Raw genomic sequence first — 21078 nt, 5'->3', positions numbered from 1 at the left:
ACAAGGATGTTTCTTTCCCACGTGGAAAAAAAGAAGAAGAAGAATCATATCTGCATCATACTTTTTAAAATCTTATTAATTAACATTGCGAATGACAAAACTCCCAAATTTAACATTGCCAAGTAGTATGGGAGGAAGCAGATGGTGAAGGGAGATTTGCATCAGCTTCTTATTTGCACATGAAGCTAAGGGGCAAATGTCACCAAACAAATATCTACAAATTATATAATCGACAAAGACTAATGGGCTAATCACAGGGCGAGGGATGGAGACGTCGTGAGGAACAAGGATGTGGGAGGAGTCGGAAGATTGGACAAAGATGACAAGGAAAAGATGCAATAGAGGTCGAAGCGGAAGAAACACAAATCGAACCTGAGACAACTGGAGCTGCAGTTTCTGGATCTCGGTGAAGCTTAGCTCACTAAGCAAGTCCGACACGAGGCTGGGTGCCGGCTGCCTGCTTTCCGGGTCACTCTTGAAGACGCTGCCAGCCTGTGTCTGATGACATCCGTTGGCATTTTCTTCACTGCCCTCCCCATTCAGTTCAGCCTGTAAGGGTTGCTGGACACAAGGATCTCCGGGAACCGTATTACATGAGAGAAGTTCACGGCGTAGGACGTTTTTCTGCTCTCTCTCAGTCCCCAACATCTCGAGCGCCTCCTCCAACTGCTGTTCACCGATCTGCTTGAGGAGCAGGGCCTCGTCCAGCTGGCTTTGGAAATCTTCCGTATCCTCCTCCAGGCGCTTTATCTCATGTTTCAGACTTTCGTATTCCACCTGCAGCGGACGGACGATATTTTACCCTTTGATGGACAACACCGATGATATCTTGATTCGTCTTTAACTTTTAACAGTGAGACTTCAAATTACCAAAGCTATTAATGTCCATAGTTGTCCCACATAAGATGGTTTTTAAAATCATCAGGAGCATTTTGCATCACATTCCCATGTAAGGTAAAGAAAGAAGATTTCGCATTAATACAAGTATGATGCGCAGTTTACAAAGTTTCCTGTCAATACAATAGGCAGATTCTCATCCTGTTCCATGAGCTTCAGTGGGTGTCATAACATGATCGTGTTTACGGATGTGTCAGGTTTTCATGGGCAACAAATCGCCATTTTACTAAAGCAAATAAAATAAATTACCCAAAAAGAATGCTCATCATTAAGAAAAACAAATTTGCATTTCCTCTCTATATTTCATTCTTCCAATGTTGCTCACCAATTAGCCTTGTTCAAAACTTTTACATACGCTTCACCGTCATTGCCAGGAGATAAGCAAGTGCAAAAACAGCTGTACTTGACTCTCCACAAAGTATAATTAACTTCTTATATAACAAAGTATAATTAAAAAGATTGTGAAGCAAAATACCCTCCAATTATCATGGAGCAGTTTGATGCACACCACACTAACCTGTCATTACGCACGGACGTGCTACAGCGATAACAATGAGACGCCGTGTGCTAACTGTGGTCAATCCAGTTCAGCTTTGGCCTTCGTGTGACGCTTCTACAGAAGGCATTACAGACTTTTTAAATCCCTCGGCGGATAAACACCTGAGGGCAAAAACTATCGTCCTCGAACAGTTCAACACCGTGCCCGTGGTGCAGAGCTGTCGTGCAGCGGCGCGGCGGCTCCCAAACCTGGTTCTGCCGTAGGACGGAAACGTTCTTCTGCAGGGCTATGTTCTCTTCCTCAAGCTCCGAGCAGTCCTGCAGCAAGTGGCTTTCGCGGAGCTTGTACTCCTTCACTTCGTCCCGCAGCAGATTTCTTTGCATCTCCAGGAGACACATTTTCTGAGAATAAGCAGCAGCGTGGTGAGGAACAAACAATTCATCATCGATTCTCAATGTACCTTAACCTTCACCACTCTGCATGTTCAAACTTGAGGTACCCAGTTACAGATGCAGAAGGGTTTGACATGCGTGTCAATGATTTGACTTATTTCTCATCAATAAAATCGACTTTTCATGACATAGCATGACGCAATTCAACTCCCTACCTTTTATTTTTTGTCTCTGCAATTAAATAGAAATATATCCTTCATTTGATTCTTAACCAACCCACCCCCAACACCTCTTAATTTAAAAAAAGATTGAGATAATGGCGTCACAAAAAGAGAAAAACAAAATAGTCGCGAACATAAAAAGTAATGTGTGGTGAACACAATGTGAAAAACCGACAAACTAATGAAAATGTATGCAAATTCATGCATGCCCCGCCCCTTGTACCACTTGCATTGCAGGTGGCTCAAGTGGAGCAAATACCTGTTTCATAATCCATCTGTATTAATATTGTGAACCGTCGTGTCTGTCCGTGCGTTTGTCTGTCTCACGTTTACGGTAGCCGCTTCCCACGTTGCGTTTACAAAACTACCAATTGGATATTTTGCATTTTCATTACACTTTTCTTGATGCAATATCGTCAGTCACTTTATTGTCCCTTCCAGTAATCTTTAAAATCAACATGAACGTCTGCATTGAAGTTGATTTAATACAGATGTTCATGGAGTAACAATTTAAAATCGCTACCGCACATTTTGATTTTTTTTTTTTAATAAAAAAGACAAATCCAACCTCCACCACGAGATGTTGCACCACCCTTTTGTCGTGGGCGGTTTAAGTAGCTCAGAGCTTTGGCTACGAGTGAAACCAACAGTACAATATAATTAACCTTCTTAAAGTCCATTAAATTATTTAAATTGATAGATTAACTTAAAAAAAACTTTTCCCATCACTGGGGACCGGTACTTTTTCTACTGTCTTCTAATAACACTGAACAACAAAATTTTTTTACTGGAGATGTGTAAAGTGATTTAGACTAATTTGGGTACGCTGATTTCAAAAATCATAACCGTTTTGCTGTATCACGTCAGGATTTTCAGTAACAGAAATATTCCCATTGCCTAGAAGTCAGGATTTCAATGAAATTTACAAAAATTCATTTATTCATTTATTTCATCATGAATGCTTCAAAATTATAGAAATTACAGAAAAACTCCACTAGAATGTAATTAAAAATGCTTTAGGCATTTGGCTTTGCATTTGTGCTGCTCTGTGTCAGTTTCACGATGCAGGAACCAGCAGAAATCGCCCATCATGTTCGGGTTGTGCCGCCCTTGGTAACGCGTCTCCATGAGTGAAATCTCTTGGTGGAATCGCTCGCCGTGCTCGTCCGAGACTGCTCCCAAGTTGTCAGGGAAGAAGTTCAGGTGCTGGTGTAGGAAATGGATTTTCAGGGACATCCTGGAGCCAAGTTTCCTGAAGGACTCCAGCAGCTGCTGCACTATTTCTTCATAGTTGTCCGCGCGCTCGTTCCCCAAGAAGTTGTCCGTCACAGCTTTGAAGCTCCTCCACGCTGCCAGCTCTTTGGGGTTTAGAGTTGTCGGAAAAGTTTCGTCCTTCATAATCTGTCGGATTTGCGGTCCAACAAAGGCACCAGCCTTGATCTTGGCCTCCGACAAGGTGTTGCCAAACTTTTCCTTGAGGTATAAAAACCCACGCCCATTCAGATCCATTGCCCGTACAAAACTTTTCATCAAGCCGAGCTTTATGTGGAGTGGTGGAAGGAAAACCTTGGCTGGGTCGACAAGGGCGACATGCTTCACGTTGTGTCGACCAGGTACATGCTCTTTTCGCTCTTCCCAATCTTTCTTCGTCCAGTGATTCTTGTCGTCTCTGCTATCCCAGAGACAAAGGAAGCACATGTATTTCGTGTAGCCTGACTGCAGCCCTAACAACAGCGCCACCACTTTCAAGTCTCCGCAGATGTGCCAGTTGAAGTCATTGTACTTGATGGAATCAAGCAGCTGCTGCATAGTCTCATAGGTCTCTGTCATGCCGAACGCGTGAGCCAGTGGGACTGATGGTTTCTCGTTGCCATTGTGGAGCAAAACAGCCTTCAAGCTGTTCTTCCCCGAGTCGATGAAGAGGCGCCAGTCTGCAGGATCGTGATCACACCCAAGTTCTTTCAACAGACCGTTGATGTCATTGCAGAATGTCATCGTGTCTTCCATCTCAAAGAACTCAGCCATGTCTCTGTGACGTGCTCTGAACAAGGATATCTTGGTGTTAGGTTCAAGTAGATTTCACTGCTGCAGCCTTGATCCAAGCAGCTCTGCCTTCGCCTGTGACAGCGAGAGATCTCTTACAAGATCATTTAAGTCTCCCTGGTTCAGAAGGTGTGATTCTTGAGTGTCGGGTTCAAAAGGTTCATCATCACCATCCTCTTCACCACTGCTTACAGCTATGTTCTGATCAGCTGGAGGTGTTGGAACGGGGTTCTCGTCATCATGAGGCACAGGTTTACGAGCAGAGACGCAGTCAGCGTACTTGATGTGACCTTTATTCTTCTTGTTGAAGCCGGCGATGCTTGTGCAGCAGAAATAACAATCATCATGATGATTCTGCGGCTCACGCCATATCATGGGCACCGCAAATGGCATGCTCGCGCGCTTGCCCACCAACCACTGAGTCAAGGTTGTGTGACAGCTTGTGCAGCAGATGTGTGGTGCCCAGCTCTGTTCTTGGTCCAACCACCTTACACCCGAAGTAGTGAAAGTAGGCGGCCTTCATTTTCACTGCTGTAGATATACTTCGCTGTTGATCTTTTTTGGTATACCGACCACAGACATAACAGAAGTTGTCAGGATGATTGGTACAGGAACGCCTACTCATCTTTATCTGAAAGAAAGAAATATAACACAAGTTAACAACAATTGTACGAAATAGACATGTTAAAGACATATGTAAATTTCATTGAAATCCTGACTTCTAGGCAATGGGAATATTTCTGTTCCTGAAAATCCTGACGTGATACAGCAAAACGGTTATGATTTTTGAAATCAGCGTACCCAAATTAGTCTTAATCACTTTACACATCTCCAGTAAAAAAAATTTTTTTTGAAATTTGTTGTTCAGTGTAATATAATTATCACCATGCTTTGTGAGAAAGAAACGGAGGAAATAACATAGTAATCAGCTCCGTCTGTCTGTCACGCTATCTCCTCCAAACCAGTTGTGCAGAAATTCACTAAATTTGGTAGTTATAATCACCACATGGCAAGAGGTGCAAAAGCGGTATCATTTTTGGCCCCACACCTTGGAGCGGAGCCAAAATGTCGCAGACCCCAAAACATGCAACTACGGGCACATTTTAAAAATTAAACTTTATATATGCAATCAACATTGGGGCACACTTGAAATATGCAACGATTTTTGGGGATTTGATCTCTAGTTCATGCCCCGAGTGGGGGTTTGGGGTCACAAGGGTCAAAATGGGCAAAACAATTCGAACTCAAAATTTGATATTGGGTCATTCCTGGTGGAATATTTTGCCATCTTTACCTCGGCCACCAAAGGAGATTATGTTTTCACCACTGTCTGTCTCTGTTACTTGGTGAAATTTTGTTTTTCCCAAGTATGTTGGTCTGGAGCGTTTGTCTGTCTGTTTGTCACTAATTTTGGCCACAGTTTTTAAGCAATCGTTCTGAATTTTTTTTTGTGTGTGTGTGTTTGTAGGTGACTGGCCAAGGACAGCAACACAATTTTAATGAAGATCCAAATCTGGATACTAGAATTTCTTAAGCGATTCTTCACCATTGAGAGATAAGGCCAAAAACGACATAAAGCACAATATCTCAAAAGGTGATAGACGGATTGCGCCAAAACTTGGGGGATATGTTGTGTGACACGAAGAAGAATCGGTTCAATTTTGGTGAAGATCCGAAAATTATCTTATTTTTAAGTGATTATGCACCATTGCAAGATGGCTCTGAAAACAATATTGAATGACATCTCAAAAAGTTGACACATTCGGATGAAACTTGGTGGACATTTTGGGTGTGTCTTCTTCTTGCATATAGCAGCTTGACTCCTGGGTATCTATCATTTTGGTGGGGCACAACTATGCCACTGAAGCTGTACCCCTATACCAGTGCACTGGTACTCATTTCGCCGACCTCAGAAGGATGACAGGCTGAGTCAACCCCACCTGGTGTTAATTCAGTGGCAAACAGGACTCAAACTCAGGACCTTAAGATCCCAAGCCAGCCACCCTAACCACTAAGCCAGCACCAGGCTTGTTGGGTGTGTGACAAGGACCAATTGATTCAATTATGGTGACGATCCGAATCTGGATTGGGATCCCAGAATTTTTTTAAGCGATCCTTCACCATTGAGAGATGGTGCCAAAAACTATGTATAACATGATATCTCAAAAAGTTGTCGATGGCTTATGACAAAACTCGGTGGATGAGTTGCTTCGGTGACAAGAACAAGCCAATTCGATTTTGGTTAAGGTCCAGATTCAAATCCGACCTCTGAGTGATATACAAAATGTGAACTGTTCAGCCTGGCGGAGGTATGTGCTCTACCGAGTGCCGTACCGTTTCACCCAGTGTCACTCTACGAGTGATTTCTTTTTCATTTGTTCCTTGCGAAAATCGAAGATTTTTCCAAGTAGATTGGTTGATCTTGTGCGTTATTCTGTCTGTCTCTGTCTAACGCCTACAGGGCACAATTTTTAACCGATGTACATGTTAGAGTTTGTCATAAGGAAGAAGCCTCTTGATTTTGAGGTTAAAATGTCAAAAGGTCGACATAGGCCAAAGGTCAACATTGGACAAATTTCCAAAATTGTCAATTTCCATCTGAGCAACTTGAAATCTGAAGAGGATTTGCGGATTTGGTCATTGAATTCATCCACCAATTATTGTTAAGGCGAAAGTTGTTTTATGGATTTTGCAAGTATCGTGCTATGCACGACATCTTTTTTGTTTGTTTGTGACCAAGATAGCTCAAAAAGTTGCGGACGAGTTGGTTATGTGACAAAAACAAGCTGAATAAAGTTTTGTTCAAGTCCGAATCCAGATAAGGTCGATCAGTAGGATACAAAACGTTAACCAATCAGCCTTGCGGAGGTATGCACTCTACCGCATGCTCCAGTTCATAGTCCAGGAGCCCAGAAGGTTTGTTCAAATGAAAAGTGCCGGAATGGTTGACCTCATGGGCTGTTGGGGTCATCCACCGACATCACAAAAATGCATTGCTGCAGGGTCTGACCCGTGGCTTTCCCGCCTTTATCACTCAATTAGTGACGCCATGATCGAAAAACCTAATTTCCTCGATATCGAGCAAACTATGCATGATAATATCACGAATAAGGTATCCATACCTATGTTTTCATGGTCAATCATTACCCTGATGCTATGCATATTGCTAGAAAATGTATAGTTTACCACGTAAATGCATGGTTCATCCACTAAATTCGCGACGCAATTACCGAAACCTCACTTGAAAGGTTTGAAAGAAGAAACCTCACTATCTGAAAAGATACCTCACTTAAAAGAAACCTCACTATCTGAAAAACTGTGCGTGATAATATCACAAATAAGGTGTCTATACCGGTATTTTTATGGTCAATCATTACCGTGACACCTGTGTTATTACTAGGAAATGTGTAGCACACCTGCTCATTAAGCGACGCCATCACCGAACAACGATATATGGAAAACTTGCAAATGTGCAGTTCACATAATTAACTTGATGTCCTCTTGGCATTACAAATCTTCTCTATCACTTTCTTCACTCTCATCACTGTCCTCACTCCAAGCATTATCTGACTCTTCCTCATCTACTGAATTATCTTCCACGCCATCCCCATCATCCTCATGTGGGCCTGTGAGGGACTCTGGAACTGAACTTCCTGGATACCAGTCTGGTTCAAAGCAGTTTTGAGACAACTTCCATCCATAGTCTGTCGGACTCGCCTCACCAGTTGGATCTGTCTGATGAGCTCTCTTCCAGATTCTTGCCACATAGTGCGCCCTTTTCATATGATTACCAAGTGTCTTGGCGCAGGGGGGAAGAGAGGCACAGTTTATCTTCTTTATTCTGGCAAGGGGCTCCTTTTCGTCACCACCACCCATTCACATGAACGCCTTGTATCGGGCTTCATTAATGTCAAAGGTTTTGAAGCCATACAGCACGCAGACAAAGGATGTAACAGCTTGGACGTCTACCTCCTCGGCTGTTAGAGATCAGAATGCCATCACATGAGCTGCATCTGACTCCATCCGCTGGAAGGGCTTCATTTTGCCCTTTCTGTAGAAACATGATGTGAAATCACAACCAGTCAAGGCATGAAGGCCGATTAGTGCTTCAGTGATACGAGTCTGTATCTTCTCAAGAATGTCAGCTAGTTTAGCGACATCAATGTACCTTCGGTGGTTGCCAGATCTATAGTCCATGATGATGTTTATCCCTTCTGACTTTCCAGAAAGCCCAAGCAGAATGAAGAAGACGTCTGTATCAGTGGACCTTACTAGAATGTTACCAGTGGAAATGTTGTTTGCAATGAGTGTGTCAGCTTCTTCATGTCGACATTGGAGGTGATTCGGTTCCTCTATTTGCAGCACATCATCCTCGTTGTTCTTCATCTCCATACACACACCACCATGTGAAACATAGTGTTTTTCTTCCAAGAATTTAACCATATTGGAGCTTCTTCCATTCCTCCATTACAAACCGGGCAAACTCTTCCTTGAATGATCCACTTTTGAGTAACTCTGTTGCTGAGCCTGGTCAGGTCCAGTAATGATGAATGATTGAGGAGTAGTTGAACGACGCAGGTTTCACTCGGTATCTTTGATTGATGGTGACTGGTACTTGTCGAGCACTAAATGGATTTGCTCCCCATGATACAAACATACTTTTGCCAAAAGATCCTTTGCCATGGTTGCATATGTGGACTTGCTGTGCTGCAGCACGGTTTCATGGAGGATAATACCGCCATCAATCACTGCGGCTGTTATTGGGGGAAGACTGTTGTCATCGAGAAACACTTCCTGTCTGCTTTCAAGTTTCTTTGTGAGAGATGCCTTGTCCGTCTTCAGGGCACATTTCTTTTCTCCTCTTTCTTTGCAAATTATACAAATGGGGGCGTCATTTGCCATGATCTGTAAATAACAAAAAGGGACAGAGACCAATGCATTCTTTTCCACATTGTAACAAAAGACAGAGATGGTACGACTCCAGTAGGCAACTTTCAGGGTGAACTCAAGATTTTCAAGCACTAGAGTTGGCATTGTAATATTTCACCATAAAAACATGGGTATAGACACCTTATTTGTGATATTATCATGATATTAATGAAAATGGGTTTTTCCGCAATGGCGTTGCTAACTGAGTGGGTGAACTAAACATTTACACGGTAAACAATACATTTTCTAGCAATAATGTGGGTGTCAGTGTAATGATTGACCATGGAAACATGGGTGTAGACACCTTATTCGCTATATTATCATGCATATTTTTCCAGATATTGAGCAAAATAGGTTTATCGGTAATGGCGCCACTAATTGAGTGATTCTGGGGGGGAAGCCACGGGTCAGACCCGGCAGCAATGCATTTTTGTGATGTCGGTGGATGACCCCATCAGCCCATGAGGTCAAACGTTCCGGCGCTTTTCACTTGAATAAACCTTCTGGGCTCCTGGACTATCAACTTTGCTTTCGGTGGGAAGTGTGGGTATTATTTGCAATGGTGCGCCATTGACTTTGCTCTTGTTGTTGTGTTTATTATTAAAAATTGCAATTTTTGGTTGTTGTTGCAAAACTGTGTTGAGGGGTGTGGCATGCATATATTTGCGTCGACTTGACAGCGTATTCATGAGATAGCTGTGGGTAGCTTTCCATAAGACGTATGCACAGCTGTTGGGAAGTTATAAATTCTGACCGTATGTGGAAGGTATTCATCACACTCAACTGGCATCTTTCGTGCTAACTATAGTTTGGCTGCATTTTTCTCATTTCTATAAACCACTTCGTTACAATTTCATCAGCTTCTTATGTCATTCTTACTGGGAAATGCAACAGCGTGGAAAAAAAACACACACACACACACACACACACACACACACACACACACACACACACACACACACACACACACACACACACACACACACACACACACACACACAATATTTGCAGATGTAATAAGTATATGGCTGCTTCACAACAACCCCTAACTGAGTCGCCGATGACATCATCACACAAACAATCGGAAGGAGGCTCCATATTGCTAACAGGGAAAGTCGCGTTCTCATACTTATCAGACAACTTTCAAGTTACTTAATTAACGATAAAAGAAAATCACATTCTTCTTCTTATTATTATTATTCATCTCTTTGTTCCTCTTCTTTTGCTTCATGGCATGTACCACACTGTGTGGTCGGCGGCTCAGAGAGAATGCGAGATTGACCCAAGTCTTTCACAAGCCCGATGGCCAGGCCTGGCATTCGACTGCAGGTGCAAGAGTTTGCAATTTGTCGATCGTGTCGGAGGTAACTCACCTGTTCTTCGCCAAAGACACCATGTGATCTAAAGTCCACAAGCGAACAAGATTATGCAGATAAGATGACAGAACACACAATTTAACTTTCCTCATGACCTCTTCACAAAGGAATCACATGACCCAAGGCACAAAGGAATGGACTACGTTCGAAACCATTTAAATATCCCAAAGCATGTCGATAGCAACTCCAAAACCAGAACTTCAAACATGTTTGGGCGTTTCCATGGTGGAGCGAATGCAACAGGCCCGTGGGTTAGAGGGCAATCATTTTGAAAGTAAAGTTTCCATTGTCATAAAATGATTTTGGCATCACAGACACGGGGGTTCTTCAAATATGGGTGAAGCCACAGCGAGAGCATCACAACCCCTTTTGCATTCACAAACATGGTTCGAGGAACTCTCCATGTGACGTGCGAGGCAGGCCAACACACGCCTGTGATGGAGACATTTCTCGTGGTAGTGGATCGAGGTGTGGGAAACGATACACCCAAGACACCGTATCCATCTTCAAACCATGATGAATGCAGATATTCGCCTTTGATCGCTGGGGGATAATCCCTTTGATGTCTTCAAGTGAACTCGACTCCTAAAAATAAATAAAATAAACAACCAACCAACACCTGCTTCCTTAAAAACAGAACACCCACCCTGGGCTGAGTAACTCACTGCAGGATCATATATCATAGCACAAAGGTCAAGGTGTTTGAACAAATTAAATAATTGTGTTCTTGCCTCCACCGCCCGACAGCCCGTTAAAAACTCAAGGGGTTTTCATCAAGATATCTTGTAAAATAAGGGCCATTAACCATATAGATTCAAAATCATCACCTCCAAAAATCTTTAATTATGGGAGGAACATGAAATCACTTACGCTTTCCATCTGTCACAATCACCTGTAAACCATTAGACTCTCCGGCTTTACCTGAACTCCAAGGATCAAGAGATCATAGTTACGACAACTAACACAAAAGTTCTCCCAGGGCTCTTTTTTCCCCCATCATTGTAATCTCCTTCTTCATCTTTAATGGCCACAATTATTCCCATGTCCTTGTCGGGTTGGCCAGGGGAAGCTTGTCCCAAGTCTTTCACGAACCGGCTGTCCAGGCCTGACGTTCGACTAAGGAATATGGCAGGAATCAGGGTGCCGGCGATAACTCGCTTGCTCTTCACGAAGGACACTGTAGGATTTTTAACGTCCACCAACAGACGGGGCGCCAGTTTAACGTCCATCCGAGGGATGGCACAGGCATTGATGAATGAGCCTGTCTGTGAAACTCCAGGATGACAGTTTATAGCTGGGTGAGGATTTGAAACCAGGCTAGACAGCTCATATGCAAGTGTGCGTACCTCTAGGACATCCTGTCAGTCCCTTTCCTTATTGTAATCAATCTAGACATATCTACAATGTCCTACGATCATCCCTCAAAAAAAAATCAAATTAATTTCTACTTCAACCACGACATGAATGAAAGGTGTGGATAGCTTTGAGGGGTGTGCACTAGCCTGACACAGCTATCAACTGTCACCCTGGTGTTTAGCATGCAGGGTAACGATTGAATGGATATTAATCTGGAGGACCCATCTGCAAGCATTGTTCAACTGTGCAAGTGAATGACCCACGAGCTATTGCTGGCACTCTGACCAAATTCCAAAATCATGCCATCGGTAGTCCGAGCATCCGGCCTGAGCAGCAGATTCGTGAAAGGCTTGGGCCAAAATTTTTTTTGTCAGTAATCACCAGGGGAATGACAGGAGGATATTTGCTTTTGGATCTAAGTTGTCTGGAAATGATGCAAAACAATTGATAGAGGATTGAATGTGTGGTTGTGTTGCATGGAGATCGTGCTCAATTTTCAGGAGGGTACAACAACAGAACATATGATGGCAAAAGATCTACTTACTTTGACCTTGCATGACCAGTGACCAAAGGCGGTGACTTTCGACATTGTTCCGTTGCAATGGAAAATGCACATCGGGCAAAGTCACGGTGACATCAGTGAGATCAGTCACATTGTCACAGTGAGAAGGTTTGAAGACCTTTCAAGACCGAAAAGTATCCAAAATAAAAGCAAAACATTTGTTCAAATCATAAACCTCATCTTGGTCGTCTGACGACTTCAAACTCTACGAGTCACTCGAAGGGTGTCCCTCATCAGCGGAAGTAACCTTCAAAATGAGCTTGAAGGTTAAAAAGTTAATAAAACCCGTCTGATCGACTCCACCCTATCTTAATGCATCTGAAACGAGAGCGAAGTCGACGGTGCGCCATCGCAAGTCCCCACGCTTCCCACCTCAAGTTAAGTTGAAAGATGGCAAAAAGTTCCACCAGGAATGACCCAATATCAAATTTTTAGTTTATAAAAAAAATAAAATCTTCTGTTTTGACCCCTGGACACACCCCTTCGGGTTACATATTCTGGGTTAAAAAGTTACATATTTCATTCGTCCCCCAACGTTGATTGCACATACAAAGTTTCATTAGAAATCGTTTAAAATGTGCAAGTAATTGCATGTTTTGGTATTTGAGCTTTCGACCCCACCCCAATGCCTCAAGGGGCGCCGCCAACAATGATACCCCTCTCACACATTCTTGCCTTGCCATGTGGTGATCATAATGACCAAATTTGGTGAATTTCTGCACAACCGTTTAGGTCTTTAGGAGGAGATAGTGTGACAGACGGATGGACAGAGACAGACAGACAGGAGCCGATTACAAGATCCCCCGTTTATATTTTTAAAGCGCAAGTATCATGACCAATGTGCAGAGTGGGTCGGATGAATAATATCTTCAGATAACGAGCTGTTCACCCTCACCTCCACAGTTAGGACAATCATCCGATTTAGTAATCTCAAAATAGTCATTAAAATGCATTTGAGAACTTGCAGCCCCTCCCCTCCCACCCCCTCCTCCCCCACGCTAATGTATGAGATCAAAGGGTTCCAAACAATTATGATACCCTCGCAGGGGTCACCTCGGCACACGAGGCATTCAAAAGGTTCTCCATTTGAGGTTATGAAAACAGTTGAAGGCCCACCGATGGATTATATTTGATATTTATTTATTCATTTGTCGCTTTATGTTATAATCGGTAATAAAATGGATTTTTCATTCATGTACACACCTTATTTTATTTTCTTGACTCTTGAATTGTTGTGAGTATCCCATTCACAGAACTTTGCAAAGAACCGTTGTATTGTTATATCGGAGGTCCACAAGTTACTGTTCCAAATTCAAACTGGAATAAATAAATAAATTTCCCCAATGATTGATGGATTATGTGCAACAGTCCCATTCTATTGCCACCATGGTCACCAGCCATAACCCCTCTAAAAAATTTTTTAGTGGGGTTACGTAAAGGACGTGGTATACTGATGATGAGGGCTGCAATCAAGACTGCAAATGCAGGATTGCGGAACAAAACATGGTGGGAGATATCGCTTTGATGTGTTATGTGTGACGAGCGGTGCTCACACACGTAGAAGCAACCGATCATGATAAATGATATTTACAAGTCTGCACAAGAAAACTTTGAGAAATGTTCTTTCACAAGCAGCAAACCGCACCGTTGTATCCCATTTCATTATTTTCTTTTATTACAGTTGCAATTTGGAACGGCAATTTATGGACAGCCTGCACATCAAAATGGTCACATTTAGATCCCTCTTTGTTCACACCCTTCCCCCTTCCTCAATTTACCTCTCATCTCCCCCAGAGCATGTGTAGAAGAACCAACTGCAAACAAAACATCCGTGTTCCTTAGGCTTTCCTCGTGGCTTTTTATCCTTAGGCTTTCCTAGTGAAGGAAACTTGCCAAGCCCATTATAGTTTTACCCTTACGCCTCCCCCATGCAACTCGCCAAACCCGCCATGGCTTTAATACTACCTACGAGCCCCATTTTGAGGTACGTTTGGGGTCCTACAAAGTACTGGCGAGCAAAGTAAAGGAGAGAGCGATCGATTTGTGCCCAGCTTTGTGTAAAAAATCACCAATAAAATGGTACATCAGTTAAAGGCCATTCAACCATCTGTTTCAAAGACTTTAGTGTGAGTTTCCTGCAACAATGTTTTTGGCCAAAGCAGCGTGCCCAAAGCCCACGAGACAGATGTTTGAACCTCGTGATTATACGCTAAGCACAGAGGCCCTTTGGAAAGGCCAGCAAAGGGTGCACTCCTTCTCTACAGTACTCAGGGACCATATATTCAAAGGTTGCCAAACACCATGACTGCCAATACTTCAATTTATTTGCTTTTCATCTAAATATTACATCATTTGTGAATAACAAAGCTGTTTTTTCTTTTATTTTATTTTTCCTATACAGAGACACCACCCTATACGGAGTTCAGTTGCCTAAACACCACCCAATTAAATGTATGAGTCAGAAGAACGTGTTGCATGCTTGGAACAAGATCGCACAGTAGGGCAGGTACTCTGCTATGACAAAAATGGACAGGACATGACAAAACAGGTGCGTGTTAAGTGGGATATAATGTATCAACCATGTCACAGTACCAGTGTGTGCACTTTTGGGGATTTTTGGGGTGAGTGTTTTTGGGGGGGTGGGGGGGGATGGATGGGAGGTTTGGAAGTACAATTACAGCAATTTTTGTCATATATATGCATGGTAATCAGTTTAATCGAGCTTCCTCCTCCAGTAATATTAGCAACACCTTGGACTGTAGATGCTATCCCAACAACCGCCAAATCGATTGAGGTTTTATTCTTGGGCCTTCGCAGTGAAACTTGCCAAACCCAGTTATGGTTCTCGCCTTAGGCCTCCCCCTTGAAACCCACGATATATATTTTTTTATCCTTAGGCTTTCCTAGTGAAGGAAACTTGCCAAGCCCATTATAGTTTTACCCTTACGCCTCCCCCATGCAACTCGCCAAACCCGCCGTGGCTTTAATACTAGGTCTCCCCGGTGTATTAACAGGGACGGAAAGGAAAGGATTTAAACGGTCGATTCATATTAAATCAAAGCTTTGTTGGCAAAGCAAACAATCTGCCAATTGATGTGGATGAACTTAAACCACACCCAGTCTGTTGTATAATTTGTGGAAACATGTGCCTCAGCTTGCACGAAAGCAGCGCCCTTTCTGCACAACCCACCCTCGCCATGCAACCCCCCCAAAAAAAAAACAGGAATAAATTACACTCCTCACCCCCCACATTTCACGTGCACAAACACACACCATAAAAGGAAACTGCAGCTCATCAGTGGCCAAAACTGAAAATAGATTCAAACACAAAGCTGGGACAGGCATGGTGTTTAACCAGACTTGGTGGCCTAATGGTTGGGGGAGTCCACGCCGAGTCTGGGAGGCCAGGGGTTCAAACCTCGGCCGAATCATACCAAAGACTTTAAAAATGGTACATGCTGCTTCCTTGCTCGACGCTGACCATTAAAAAAAAAGAATAGAGTGTGGACAAACAATAGGTTGGCAACCATTGTGCAGGTTTTGATGGGCATAATGGCGGCCTCCTGCATTGAAGTTCTTCACAGTAGGGAAATTGTATAACCACTGAGATCATAGCGAGTTTGCAAAATACAATCATGTTACCTTTGTCTTTGCCAATCTAGAGATGAGAGACATCATGTGCACTCATTTGAAAAATATTCCCACTCCCTTTCTTCCCCTCACCCGTGTTATGTTATCAAGCTCCTCGGGAAAGGAATTTCCACGCACCAACCTAGATTAACAATGGTCATGAAGCAAAAGTGGCATTGGAAGTGCTGACACATCAACCTGTGATCATACAAGCACACGTGAAGCCCACGAGAGCCATACCTCCCCAAGCTGCTGACTCAGGGCAGAAAGGCGTTCCACCTCGGCGCGGCTGTTACTCAGGCTGCTCTGGGTTTGGTGCAATTCACATTCGAGCAAGGCGATACGTGAGCGCATCCCGGCCTCCTTGTTCGCAGATTCGAGCAGGAGGCTCTCCTCGCGCGATTCCCCGTCGGCTGCCACTTGTCGCTGATTCGAGCATGCCTGCCCAAAGGCCTGCGGTGGAACAAAAGAGGCCGAGTGACACACGCGCTAGGAGTCGGGTGAGCCTGTGTCAATATGCAGGCCTCGTGCACAAGTAACATGATGGGGTAACATTTCTGCTCAAAACTTATTTTAGATAAGTTTACATGGTACAGTGCAGAGAAATTCAGGAATCCGCATGAGATCTGGTTTAGGTTGGCTCAGTGCCCAGGGCGAGGTCTGAGGTTTGATAATAATTCAATTACGCTTCACGAATAGTTGGACAGGTGCAGGACAAGTAAAACCTTCAACCAACCTGTCCCATTGAGAGGCTGGAAAAAAAAAGGTTAATGCTGTGCCCTGAAAAGATCATCTTGTTGACAAGAAGGTGCAACATATCCAGGCACTGTAATCGGAGGATAAATATACCAGATGACTGTCTCCTGCTAAAACCAGATAATGGGGCAGGAAGAGATGTAATCTGCCTCATATTTCCTGCGTAATGCATTACCTCCAGCCGCCACAGAAACCATCCAACCCTACACAGCCCGAATGCTCCACCCGGTTCCTCTACAGTTCCAAATCACACGTCGAAGCCTCATATCATATCACAAACAGACTGGGACAAGGTGGCTTCAATGGCAATAGTTTAACCAGCTGTCCTTATGTCGAGCTATCCCTGCTCTCGCAGTCCTCCGACCCCACACATCATCTTTCAAGAAGTTCTTCCACGAACCCCTTCCTGGTTAAACTCGCAATATCCAGGCTGTTAGGGTTAAACTCGCACCGCAATCTCAGGTCACCCCCCCCCCCCAAACGATGTTTTCTACCCCCATTAACACGACCGTCTTATACTTGCATGTCGCTGCTTCCTCTCCTACTCTATTTTCCCGTGGATTCTTTCCCTTGCTTTTCATGTCTCACTGTGACCCCATTGTCAGTGCAGTGCCATTTTACCATCGGTCTCCTCACATTCCCACAAGCCCAGATTTTTTATTTTTATTTTTTTTTTTTACACAAAAAAAATGAGAAGAAGAGCCAATCAAGCGGGCACATCAACATCAAATCGTCGGCAGGACAGGTAAATACAAGTAGATTTGGATGATGGAGTCAAATCAGCACGCCACCAAAACCAGCACATTCATGGAGCCAATAATCAAGTGACGTCTCTTACTCGACATGGCTACACAGTCCCACATAGACCACGTGACAAAATCTCTGTTTTGGAGTCATAAAAGGGCTCGCATACATTCATCAATCTGATGTCATGATCCACTATTTAGAACCGTCATCTAACCCGTATCATTCCGCATTTCGACTGCAACCTTCAAAGGGTCCAGCACGTCGTATTTCGTTGGAATCAAACAAGATTTTTTTTTTTCCTCGTCTCACAAGCCCTGATGATTGGCTGCATGGATGTGCTTTTTCAAGCACACACATTGGCATCAGCCCATTCACACAAGAAGTCTGCAAAAGCATTTCTCTCTTCACACTCAATTTGCGGCTCACATGCACATTCTCCCACGTCCACTCGTCTAAACAGAAGTTCACACGCATGCAAGACATTTTAAATGGCACATGCAGTCCCATACTTACCAAACACAATAAGAAGGCCAAAAAAAAAATGTATGAAGGCTATGTCATTCAAACTTAGACCACCTGGCCTGATTACCAGATAAAGGAATAATGCAGGACACTGAGACAGGTGACCTCAAATAATAAGTTCTTTTAATTTCAGTCAAAATGCGATGCTTTGCAAAACGTGATAATATATACATATATATATATATATATATATATATATATATATATATATATATATATATATATATATATATTTAATTATCAATGTCGAGACTCATATAAGAGCGATCACACAGAATGTATAACAATGGGAGCAGAAGACAAGAGGGGTGAGAGAGGGAAGCACAAAACAATGGGGAACAAAGACATTCGGACATCTGTGGAAGGGAGAGGGATGGGGTGGGGAACACGAGGTAAACAAGATGGACACCACAGGGACTTTCAGAACCTTCCATGACAGGGAACTTTTGGGAAGGAAGGCAGGGAATTTGAAGGGGGTGGGTTTGGGATGGATTAACGGGGGTAGAAAAGATCGAGGTTTTGGATGGGGAAGGATAAGAGGTGGTGATGAACAGCTGTTTTGAAGACCTGGAGAGAAGAATGGGATTGAAGAGAGTGAGGGAGCTTATTCCAAAGGCGGGGAAAAAGAGGAATGAAAGAGTGAAGGTGAGCATTGATTCGTGATTTTGGTAGTTTTACCAGAAGAGGGTTGCTGGCGGACCCTGAGCGCCCTGCGGAAATATGGGGGGGGGCATATCACAGACAGAGCAGGGGGGGAGACTGGAGAGGAGACAGTAAAAGATAGGAAGACCACCAATCTGCTTGCAGTGAGAGAGTGAGAGGCCCAAAGAGTCAGCCTTACCACGGGAGATAACAATGATCCTAAATGCCTTGGTTTCCACAGCATGAAGCCGAGAAAGGTGAGAGGCAGGAGCACCAGCCGAAAGGGGAGAGCAGTACTGCGGATGAAAGCTTTGTACGTGGTCAGGAGCTCAGGTATGCCATGCAAAGACTTTGCACGATGGAGCATGCCCAGTCCGTGACTGGGTTTGGAAGCCAGGTTGGAAATGTGGCTTTCCCAGGAAAGATCATGGCAGATCGTGAGACCAAGAAGCTTGAATGAAAGGACTTCTTCAAGAGGATTGTTGAGAAAGTCGATGTGAGGGGTTTCCAGAAGGTCCGTTCGGAGAGACATAGTAAGAGTTTGATATTTGTCAGGATTGAAAGACATGTTCCACATGTTGGACCAGCTTGTGATTTTATCCAGATCTGCAGAGACGGAAGAAGCTGCTGCTTGCCCATCTGAGGGATAACAGATGGTACGGCAGAGGGTGGAGTCATCAGCAAATGGAGAAAGAGGATTTTTCAGAGAGATCATTGATGAAAACCAGAAAAAACACAGGGCCGAGAACACTGCCTTGAGGAACTCTAAGCTGGACAGGAAGAGGAGATGAGAGAATTCCATGAAGGGGACACACGTTGACTGTGACAGGAGAGGAAGTCTGCAAACCATGAGTGGAGATGGCCTTGTACACCATAGGAAGAGAGTTTGGTGAGCAGGGTGGGATACCAGACCACATCAAAAGCAAGCAATATGTCTCAGGACATGACTCTGATCGCATGTCTGGCAGTAAGGACCTCCATCCATTGTTGGGAAAGCAAGAGCACCAAGTCCAGGGTGAAGTGACCTGGTCTCAATCCAAATTGATGATTGGATATCAGACCATAGGAGAAGAGGGAGGATTTAATGTCAGAAGCGATGATGGATTCTAAAACCTTGCTGATGTTTGGAAGAAGGCTGATTTCCAAGCATATGGCAGATGACCGTGAGCAAATGAGAGGGTGAATAGAACAGAGAGAGGGTGAGCAAGAGCAACAGAGCAGGTTTTTAGGACATGTGGGCTGATGCCACCTAGACCGGTTGTAGAATCAGAGTTGAGGTTTGTCAGCAAAATCTCCACCTTGTCGGCAGAAAAGGACACAGAGTCCAGGAACAGCTGGGTGCAACTGGGAAAGGTGGGTACAGAAAGCAATGGGTTTGGGACACAATATTTAGAAGCAAACACGAAGCTTAGGCATTCAGCCTTTTCACGTGGGGTATCAGCAGTGCGGCCATTTGAGGTAAGCGAGAGGAGGGAGGGGAAACATACATCAGAAACAGACTTACTCAGACGCCATCAGGATTTGCAGGGGGGAGACAGGTTTGAGAGTTCAGACTTGAGATAAGAAAGATATTGTTTCCTGGCTCTCCTGAAGGTCGACACACACTTGTTCCAAGCTTTGTTGAAGGAACTGAGATTGCCTTCAGTCAGATTCACCTTCTATGAGGCGAAGGCAAGTTGTTTCAGGACAACTGCCTCACCACAAGTTGAAAATCTGACTCGGGGATGTTACCCCATGGTTTCCCTCCTATCATCAAAGATTGGGGGTCCCAAAGGCTTTGCCCCAATCCCGTCATCCGGTGAGCTGCCCTGCGAAGGGAAGCTGCACAGGAGGTACTCCCACGGAGTGGGTTTTCAGATTTTTTTGCGTTTTTGTGTTTTGCGGAATGAAGGGTTTTACGGTGGCCGGAGTGCAAATCCTGCTACCAACCTCCTAATAAAAAAGTAACCCAACTGCAGGAGGACGTCCGCAGACACAGTTGGGCACTAGATATGGATGGCTGTTGGCTCACAAGGAGCTCCTCCGCCCTTTGACACGTTTTGTTTTTAATCCTGCTGGGTGTCCATATCCAAACACCCTCCTCACCAGAAAACTTGGTGGGGGAGAGGGTTAAGTCGCCGACAACCCGACCATGGAACAGGTTAGTACAAGTTTACATGGTACCTGTAGCAGGTCACAGATCTAACCTGACCTGACACGAATAAAAGGCAATTCAAAATTTGTGGTCGAAATGCTCAACTTGCCCCACCCGTGGGGCAAGTCGATCATCACTATGGGGAAAGATGATCATGGTCGGAAGGAAACATGAGGACAGTCTAAACTAGAGGGGGAGCACTCGGTAGAGTGCAAAACCTCCGCCGCCAATACTGCTGGGTCACTCAGGTGAACCTTATATCTTATTCATTAAATATGATGTCAACAGTGCTGACAGAGTTATAGTTCTTTTCTCCATTTTTTTTTTTGGGGGGGGGGGGGTTGGAAATCACTCAAAACATGTATAAATGCA

General features: G+C 44.0%; 1 protein-coding gene across 2 annotated transcripts in view; it reads right to left on the bottom strand.

The window, feature by feature from the left end:
- The window catches only part of LOC147008865 (protein bicaudal D homolog 2-like), a 70060-nt gene that overhangs the window by 10563 nt on the left and 38419 nt on the right, over positions 1-21078 (bottom strand). For both annotated transcript variants that reach the window (XM_085863891.1, XM_085863892.1), the window contains exons 2-4: positions 16146-16358; positions 1645-1797; positions 373-777 (exon numbers count right to left, since the gene is read on the bottom strand). In XM_085863891.1, coding sequence (XP_085720017.1) covers positions 373-777; positions 1645-1797; positions 16146-16358 — 771 coding nt within the window. The remainder of the gene's footprint in view (positions 1-372; positions 778-1644; positions 1798-16145; positions 16359-21078) is intronic.

Source organism: Eptatretus burgeri, chromosome 18, assembly GCF_056783735.1.
Source record: "Eptatretus burgeri isolate ZD-2024b chromosome 18, Ebu_testis_v1, whole genome shotgun sequence".
In the NCBI taxonomy this organism is placed as follows: domain Eukaryota; kingdom Metazoa; phylum Chordata; class Myxini; order Myxiniformes; family Myxinidae; genus Eptatretus; species Eptatretus burgeri.
Note: the sequence above shows the minus strand (reverse complement) of the source record. Positions and strands in the feature narration are given on the sequence as shown.